This window comes from Protopterus annectens, chromosome 10.part0, assembly GCF_019279795.1.
Source record: "Protopterus annectens isolate FY-2018-M chromosome 10.part0, PAN1.0, whole genome shotgun sequence".
NCBI lineage: Eukaryota > Metazoa > Chordata > Ceratodontiformes > Protopteridae > Protopterus > Protopterus annectens.
Genome location: NC_056744.1, coordinates 1,790,811,950 through 1,790,821,904, shown reverse-complemented (window position 1 = coordinate 1,790,821,904; position 9,955 = coordinate 1,790,811,950). Strand labels below are relative to the sequence as shown.

General features: G+C 39.4%; 1 protein-coding gene across 1 annotated transcript in view; it reads right to left on the bottom strand.

Annotated features, from left to right (window-relative positions):
• Positions 1–794: 794 nt before the first annotated feature.
• SLC5A2 (solute carrier family 5 member 2) overlaps positions 795–9,955 on the bottom strand; it is a 261,601-nt gene continuing 252,440 nt past the window's right edge. Inside the window, exon 14 of the mRNA XM_044086616.1 lies at positions 795–3,573. Coding sequence (XP_043942551.1) covers positions 3,356–3,573 — 218 coding nt within the window. The 3' untranslated portion in view covers positions 795–3,355. The remainder of the gene's footprint in view (positions 3,574–9,955) is intronic.

Genomic DNA, 9,955 nt, shown 5'->3' with positions numbered 1-9,955 from the left:
GGTGATATGAAGTGAATTATGGGTAAATGAAAACAGACTGTCTGGGCACTGGAAGTTATGAATCAATGGAGAAAGGAGCAGGAGCAACAGCTATAGGCTAGATGTGACATGCGGGGATGCTTGCTTGGTAATATTGATGACTCAGAATGAGAGATAGTGAACTGGGATCTTGCTGTGGATGGAGGAGGGGCAGTGTATGGTTAGTGGCATAAAGGGTGTGAGGTGAAAGTAAAGGTAGATGGGAAACTGGCACATTATGGTTTGAGCGATAGAAGGTGTGAGAAATAGTATGAACCAATGGCAGATATAAGGTATTGTGCACAGAAAGATCCTGGAATGGGAACTGATGTGTCACAGCTGTGGAGTACAGCACAGTGGAGGTGGAAGTGATTTAAGGCAGGAAGATGAAAGCTATCAGATGGGGGATGTGGCATGCATGAAGGGGTGGACATTGGAGGTCTGGGGTGATGTAAAATGCTGGGAGGTGTGTGGTTCAGTAAGGTGAGGACAGGAGGTGACTGCATTAAGGTTTGGGATGCGAAATGCAGTAAGATTAAAGGATGTGGGAGGTGTGAATATAGTAAGGTCAGGGAATAGGAACTGTGGTATGTATGTAAGTGGAATAACAGTTCCAAAGTGTACATACAGCATTGGAATGTTGGGGGATGTAACGTGGCTGTAGGGATCTACTTCAAAGCTGGAAGTTTCAGAACCTCGGCCTGCAAATGGTTGAGTCCATAAGATCAAAGTTTTGAAATTTTTAAATTGTAATTAAAGAAATTACGTTTTTGCAAGGGGGCAAGCCCCTTGCACCCACATCCCCCCTGCTAAATAAATATACCAACTCTGAGATCTCACTATAGTGAGGGAAATGGTACATTTCTTGTTCCGCACTGTATGTCGATCTGCATTCAAAATGTTCGAAGTTTCACAACTTTGATCCTATGGTCTCAACCATTTGCAGTTCGTAGTTTTGCAACTTTGAGCTTTTGAAGGGAATCTGGCAGTAGTAAGGTCAGTGAGAAGTGGGAGGAATGACCAGTACAGTGTGGTAATATCAGTGAGGGATGGCATCTTTGCATTTAGGTGAGATAAAAGTTATGGATGGAAGACAAGAGCTGTAATAAGGTTAGGGGGATGTGAAATGTAGAGTATGGTAAGATGGGTAATAGAAGAGCTAAGGGGTGGGAGGTGGGGAGATCATCACTGTTGAGAGGAGATGATGTGGTAGAGAGTGAGGTTGGGGTGGCAGGTGTAATAGGTTTTGGGCTGATAGGTACAATATGAGGCATTAGGTTTGCAGTGCATTAAGGACAGGATGCATGTAATGGGCAGAGAACATCGTGAAGAGTAACAAGGTGAGGAGTGGAAAATGTGGAGTGTAGCAATGTTAGGGGACAGGCATTGTGGTATGCAGAGTGGGGAGTAGGAGATATGGGTTGAGGAGATAGGAATGTGGAATACAGTACATCGGGGAATAGGAGGTGTGGGTGCAGTTAGGCACTGGAGAGGATATATGGGGACAGAATATATGGGGTGCTGGTTTTGTCACGTAATAAGATTAGAGTACAAGAGGTGTAAGTGCAGTTTGGTTGAGGGATGGATGATTTGGAGTGTTGTAAGACTGTGATGAGGTCTGGGAGATACAGTGGGCTGAGTATCAGAAGTTGAGGGTGGGGATGACAGCTAAGACATGCATTAAAGCACAAACATTGTAAGGAACTGGTTCAGAAGAGGGTGCTTACAGTGACAAAAAGAGTCTGAATAAAACAGGTGTGTGTTTGGAATGGAAAGAAATAGAATAATTGTTTAAACAACAGGTTCATAGGACAATGGTTATTGCAAGTGTGAGATACAGGGACCTCACTGAAGATGCTGTACAATGAGCCTACCTTAAGAGGTACAGAAGAATATCTGCTGATAGAGGAGTCCGCTTCCAGAGAGGCGTGGGCAAAAAAGTAAATAGCAGACAAATAGGAGGGGTATCAGTAAACATGTGAGTTAAAGGGGGTAGGTACATACAATGGAGTTTGGTGTGACAATTACATAAATAATGGATCAGGACTTTGAGATGGACACTGGGAATGACAAACATGGGCAGAAAAGTGAAATGAAAATCTTGACTGATGGTTTTGAATAAGACTGGAGCGCACTGATAAAATTAATTGAGGTGAACTATGGCCTGGGAAAGTGTACCCATGCAGCACAGGGTCACGTGATGAAGGCATAACCTTCTTAAATTACTTGTGGTAGTTTGGTGGGGAGGGAGTGTAAGACCTGAAGGCACCATTTTATAAATCACTCACTGATGATAACTTCAGCTAATCTCTTTACTTATTACAAGAAAGGGGGTACATAATGAATCACCAAAACACAACACATAATAAATTACAGACTGAAAGGGAAAATTGTTGAATCTCATAACTCAGTGTAAAGCTGATGATGCAGGATATAATTATAGTATCCCAATAATACAGCCACTGGGGAATAAAGGACTATTCTGTTTTCTGAGAGAATGCAACTGCAGAGTTTGGAACTTCTGAGTAGGTTGGGTCTGTGTGTGTTTGCAGAACAGGGCTTCACCATAAAAATAACTGCAGGGTTTAAAATTGTGATGGCTTGTGTAACTCCATACATCAGTTGACTGTTCTAAGATTCTGCTTTTTCAGGTAGTCATTTTTGCTGCATTTTGTCTGACATCACCAAGTGCCAAGAATATGTAATTGTAAAAAAGCATTACAGACTGATGATGTAAAACTTTGTGCGCCTCCCATATTGAAATCCATGACACACTGCCATGATGGTACGTATATTTACAGGCCAGAGGTTAACTAAGAATAAGTAATAAAGTAGATGGTCCATTCTGTAAGGCACTCTAGAATGTGTGGTGGTTATAAGGACTTTAGTTACCCTTTGTAGGGCAAATTACTTACCTGATCCTTCTGAAAGTATCCCACAAATGTTCAGTGACCCACGTCACTTTTCCTGTTTTGTGGAGGGAAGAGTCCAAGTCAGCAAAGAGGCTGTTTAATAACACTTACACTTCTGTACTATTAGTTACAATCTATATGTCACATATTTACTGTTTAAACAGATCACTGTTAAGTAATCCCTAGCGTCTGTAGCTAAAGAATGTAACAGATCAAACTGCACTTGAAATATTGGTACAGAATGAACTGTCTAGTTTCTTTAAGCTGCTTCTGTGATGGTACAGGTATATGGTGCTTGGAGGGAATGCATCACTCCTTAGTCTGTGCCTGTCCCTTGAAAGGTACCATAAAAGATTTGTGTTCCCAGTTCATAATTCTTTGAAAGGACAGGTATTTTTTAAGAGTCTTGGGTGGAGGGGGATGTTCTATGCAAAATATGCCCAGAGGAAGATGGCAACACACATCATGATAATGGCGTTGATGTTCACAACTTTTCTCCAGATGGGATCCTCGGAGATGTCCGTTAAGTTTTCTTGGGCAGCTGCATTTTCCTCTTCAGTAACTGTGTCCTTGGCAGGCTCATTACTAATACCACAGAACCATTCAAAGCATAGCCGTAGGGGATTCTTTTTCTTCCTCTCATCTGAAAAGAAAAACGTAAATAGTGAAATGGCGTAGAGCTCAAAGTTTTCTAAATAATTACGTCGGAGCACCTGAAGCCTGTCGGAATAGATAATCATGCACCTTTAGAAAGTAGTATTGAGTAAAGTGATAAAGAAGTCTGGCTGCCCACCTGCCCCATTCTTCACACCATGATAACGTGCACAATTTGTACCCCATCTCTCCTTCAGCTGCCTTCTCGTCATATCGGGAGGGGAGTCTTGTTTTCCCTCATACAACATAATTAAGTTGACGAGATGTGCAGCTGACAGGAGTTGTCTCAAGTCCAATAAAAAAAAAAAAGCCACTATATATTTTGTTTTTTTGTGGCTCCCTTAGGTACACACACACAGTGGGAGTGATTTGAGGTTATTGTTATCTGATATATATATATATATATATATATATATATATATATATATATATATATATATATATATATATATAAAAAGAGTGATTACCAATACTCTTAAAAAAAAAAAAAAAAGACAAATTAAAGAAAAGCTCCTTAAAAAATTGTTGATGTGCACCCAACCGTGGAATTTGTGCCTTAGCTGTGTAACAGTGAAATAAGCAGCAATGCATGCTTGCCAAACTGACACATTAATCAACAGGGGTCAGTGTCCCTTGAGGTGCGCTAAACATGGATATTAGTGTAAAACAAAGGGAGTGTAATCCGCTCTCTGCACATGGTGTGTAGAGTGTTAAAATGTCGCTAAATAACGCGGGGCCTACTATGAAGTCATAGGTGAGCCTTGCTCCTGGTGGCGTTCCCATGCAGGCAGAATTCATATATAACTGATCTACTTTTCTTTTAAAATGAGTAAAATCAACATTCTTAACTCTGCTTGGAGCTTATTCCAATGTTTGACAACTTTGCTGTTAAATAATTTTTTTTTGGTTCTAATGAATGTTATCTGCATGAATTAAACAACTGTTTCATGTTTCCTAGCTGTGAGTAATGAACCCCCCCCCCCCAACTATTGCTTGTAATAGTTTAGTCTTGTACATTTATAATCCCAAATCCAGTCACCTGTAAGTATTTAATAATGCACTGCATGCAGTTTTTGGGTAGTCAACCTTTCATCACAGATTAACTTAGAAGTTTTTTCTGGTATAGAACTGTGAATCTTATCTGATTTGTTAGTGTATTTTGTAGTATAACTGCAGAAGCCTGCATCATTTTATATCACTGGTCATTTAAGGCATTTGTGATACGAACACTTTTTGTCTGGATGATATGGTATATCATGTAGTTTTAATAATGTAATAACATCTAGTTAAAATAAATTTACGACATCTCCGCTGTTTATATTTAAAAACATAAAAAAAAACAGAAAAAAAAGCAAACGGAGATCTTGCTAAACAACTTTTTGCCTTGCTTTCTAGCTTGCTGTTGCTCAGAGGCCTTAATGTGGAGACCAGACACCGCTTGACATCCAGACAAGGGGCATATACAGGTACCATTAAGTACCAATTTTTAAGTTTATTTTGCTTATAATCTTTTATTTTTAATACAATGCTCAATAGCAATAACCACTAATGGGGTTGGGGTATTCTGGTGTTGGCTTTGTTTGGTCCTCCTCAGGGCTTCACCGGAGGGACCCACAACCGTGGGTAAATCCAGCATTACCCACACCCAGGCGTGGGTTATTGCTATAATAATCAAGACTGCATTTGTAGTAGAATCCTGCTCATTATCCCAAGAACATTGAAGTATGAATATGCTGGTAATATTTCTTGATTAATGGCATGTGTGTTCAACTTGTCCTGACCTAAGTGCATAACTTCACATTTTTTTCTATTAAACTCCACAGTGTTGTTTCTGTTAGCTTAAACAGCTGGTCCAATTATTTCTGTGTGTAATTGATTATCCTCTGGTGTTACCAATCCAGCTACCTTCGCATTGTCTCCAATTTTAGTCACACATATAAAATTAAAAATTTACATTGTATTCTTAAATGCATTACACAAGAAAAGGGGCAAGGTATGCCCTTAGGGTATGCCCCTACTGATGTAAAACGAATTAGAAACTGAGCTTTTAATAAAAAATGCTTGATTTCCTCACATGCAGCTGATAATTTATTCATATAATATACAGATTTACACCAAGTGACTTCAATATATGGACACAGAATTAAAAGCCTTGGCTTTGTCCAAAAATATGTTGCTAATTGCTATATTAGTATCCAAGGAATTAATAAGTGTGCAAAAGTCAATGACATTTTACACACACTACCTTAGCTGATAAAAAAATATTCTGGCAAATGTCCATTATTACAAAGCTGTTATGAGGAATTAATTTTTAAGATAACCTGATCAAAAGTTTCTCAGTATGCAAGTTAAAGTGATGGGTCCACAATTTTCAATATTATCAGCATTGTCATTGTTTAATATGGGAAAGGTGTAACCTCCTTCCACTTTTTGGGAACATGCCCATATAGTACATTTAACTGAAAATGATGTCCTAGACAAAAGCAAATACTATCTTTAATTTGATATTAAAAATCAATTTGCACCATCTGGGTCAGTAGCTGAGTATTTAACTTTGTATAAAGACTGTACTAGCCTTTCAAATGGAATCACAAGACACTCACCTCAGCTGGCTGTATATTTTATTTAATTAATTATCCTTTGTTGATCTGGTTAGTCCCACTAGGGCCAGTGTCCTGTTTTCAAGGGGAAGCGTGAAGTGGTGTTCATACTGTCTAGGAATAATTTGGCAAGGGTACCAAGGAATTTCCTGTGTTCTTTTTGAGACAAATCAGAGGAGCACAGCAGGAAGTTAGACTGGGTATTAGAACACCTATTTTGTATGGCCTAGGCAAATGGCTTGGTATTAGTGACTAAAAGAATATGTGGGTATTGGAAGTACTTAATGTAGTATAAACATGAGGAGATGATATTGAATAAGAGAAAAAGGTTTTGGAAATAGCAAGAATGTAGGTAAATATTTTTCAGAGAGAGTACTATGGATGTGAAATTTAGTAAAAGGGGGATTGTTCATAAAATGTGGAATGATGAACTAGAGGACCCTGCTAGACTTCTTAATATGTGGAATACATTTCACTGACTTGTGCCAACAAGTATATTTGATAAATTGGGATATATTGATAGTGTATATATATTTCTGATTAGTATGGAAAGTAATTGCTGGAAATGTTTTACAATAATATTGGGGCCAAATCTAAATCACATAAAGAGAGGATTTGTATAGTGTCATAAAAAGATGGAAGTTTGGGTTTAAAAACCTGATTGTTCATTTAGCTTTCTTATTCTGGACAGTGTGCAATATTCTGAGCAGAGATAAATTAATTGGGCAATTTATTTTTTGGGGAAGGTATGCTGAGTTTTGGAAGACTGTGGTAGTAGGGAAAAAGTTGAACATAAAAATGTATGCCAACAAGATAAAGATGTGGAAAATGCAGTTAAACAGTACAGGTGAAAACAGAAAAACTACATGAAGACGTATCCTTTTATCAGGTGAAAACAGAAAAACTACACAAAGACGTATCCTTCTATCTGAAGCTTTCCAAATCATAGCAGAGGGTCCAGAATCAGATTCATGATTATTTAGCAAAGGCTACTTGATCAACAGACAAAACAGTAAAATAATTGCTGAAAGCCACTTTAGAGAACACAAACTTAAAGCTTTTTTTTTTTTTTTTTTTTTTGCGCAGGTTGGCAAATTCTCACCCCCCTCTAATTTACATATCCCACCTCCATGGTTGCACAACAGTAGAGAAAGGGCAATCCCACATGTTGTTGAAAGTGGCTTTCTGTGATAATGTTGTTGCACTGTTGTCGAACTGACAAACAATTGATGATCATAACCACTGCACTCAGAATTTGATTAAGTATAAATTTGTGCGATTGGAGGATTTGGAGGGGGCAGAATGGATACTTTTTCCTGCTGGAGCATGACCTGTAAAACTAATACCCTTGTTGTGGTTTCCTAGGGGAACAAATGAGTCCTAGGGCTTTTGGCCCTCGGAGACAAAATGTCTATGGATCAGTGAGTAAGGCAGGATTTGATGGCCAGACAGTGTGGGAGCAGCAAAAAAAAATGTGTTTTGTGTGTGTGTGTGTGTGTGTGTGTGTGTGTGTGTGTGTGTGTGTGTGTATGTATATATATATATATATATATATATATATATATATAGCTATATAAAATATACATACACAGAGTGAGAGAGAGAGAGAGAGACACACACACACACACATATATATATATATATATATATATATATATATATATATATATATATATATATATATATATATATATATATATATATAGTTGTAAATAAATTTATTGGTTACATTCAAGTGGTCTATCACTTTATCTAATCACAAGTGGTCTAAAAAGGTGAACTAACCACATCTCATCTAATGATATTCTCAAGTATATTTTACCAATTATAACTCTGACAATAAGGAAAGTTTATGATTTTTGATTAATAGTATAAATTATCTCATAGGTTCATAGGTAGGTACTAGGCTATCGGCCCTAGGGCCCATACAAGCCTAGCCAAAAAATGTACCCTGGCTTTCGCCACCCAAGAAATTTATTTTCCTGTGGCCCTGCCGAGCAGAGCCACAGAAGTGATACCCGGGGTGAATTTCCCATTTCCCATCCAATCATCAAGATTTTTCTTGAAGAGTGCTAATGAGGAGCTCTGTTTGACATAGATAGGTAGTCTGTTCCAGAGTATGGGAAGTCTCTGGGACAGGAATCTATCCCTCCAGCATATTCTGATTATTGTGGTGACAAGGTTAAGGTCCCTAGAGCATGTAGCTCAGAGGGATTGGGATTTCTTTAAGTGGAGCATGTACAACAGCTCTGGGTTTCACATAGCTTTGTACAACAGCTCTGGGTTTGACATAGCTTTGTATGTTAGACAGAGATCGCCCCTGAGTAGGTGATATGTGATGGAGTAAAGCTGTAGTTTTTTGAGACGGTCTGCATAGGGCATCTGTTTGAGGCCAGTAATCCTCTTTGTGAGGTATTTCTGTGGTCTTTCCAGTTGTTGTAGATGTCTTGTGAGGTACATACTAAAAGGGCCGTTGTACTCTATAATGGGTCTAATGAGTGATGAGTAGAGGGGAACAATGACCTCTTTTTTTCTGGATGAGAATCCGTTTGTGATGAGATGAGCCACGTAGAAGGATTTCCTGACCACTGAGGCGATGTGATTATCAAAGGAGAGACTACTGTCCACCTGTGTCCCAAGGTCTCATCACATTTCCGGCATTAAGTAGACTACCAGCTATGTGGTAGTTCATGGGTACAGAGTTTTTACCAAAGGGGATGACAATACACTTTTTGGCATTGAGCTTCAGGCCATGGCTTTGACACCAGGTATCTGTCTCAGTGAGGCCCTTTTGTAGTTTGTCCACATCGTTAGGAGTTTCGATTATGGCTCCTAGTTTGCAGTCATCTGCAAACTTTGTTAGCCAAAGACCTTCTGTGTTGGCCTGCACTTCAGAGAAGTAGATACCAAACAGGAGAGGACCCAGGACTGAACCCTGTGGTACTCCACTTGTCACTGGTCTGATGTTGGATTTGGAATCCACTACTTTCACAGTGTGGGTTCTGTCCATGAGCCAGTTGGCAACCCATCTTGTGACATAGGGATTTATACCTAGTTTAGTGAGCTTATCTATAATTCCGGAGTGGAGGGTGATGTCGAAAGCCTTGGCGAGATCTAGATAAGCTGTGTGAACCATTTTACCTTCATCTATGGCTTTGGTGACTGCTTCAAAGAAGTCAATCAGGTTTAGGAGACATGATCTGCCTTTTACAAATCCAAACTGAGTAGGGTCCAGAGTTTGGAGATTACCAATGTCTTTGTTTATGAGTTCCACGATGATACTTTCCATGGCCTTGCATACCAGGCTCGTCAGGCTAATGGGGCAGTAGTTCCCGGGGTCCATCATGGTTCCCCCTTTGTGGAGTGGGATAACTGTCGCGGTGCACCATTCAGTGGGTACAAAGCCTGAGGTGAGGCTATGACTGAACATGGTACTTGGGTAGGGTGCCAGTCCATTCTGTAGTTCGTGTAGAACGCAGCCTGGGATATTGTCAGGTCCCATGGATGCTGTGTTCCTGGCTTTGGAGAGTGTGTCTTTTACCTGTGCAGCCATGATTATAGGAACTTTGCATTCTTCCGGTATAGAGATGGGCCCTCTAGAGGGTGAGAGGGGGGTAAAGTTAGCACTGAACCTATCTGCTAGGATGTTGGCAATATCAGTTGGTTCTGTATATTTAGTGTCATTATGCACAACTCAGAGCAGATCTGAGTGTTCCCATTTAGATTCTTGACATAGCTATAAAATGCTTTGTGGTTGTCTTTAGAGTCAGT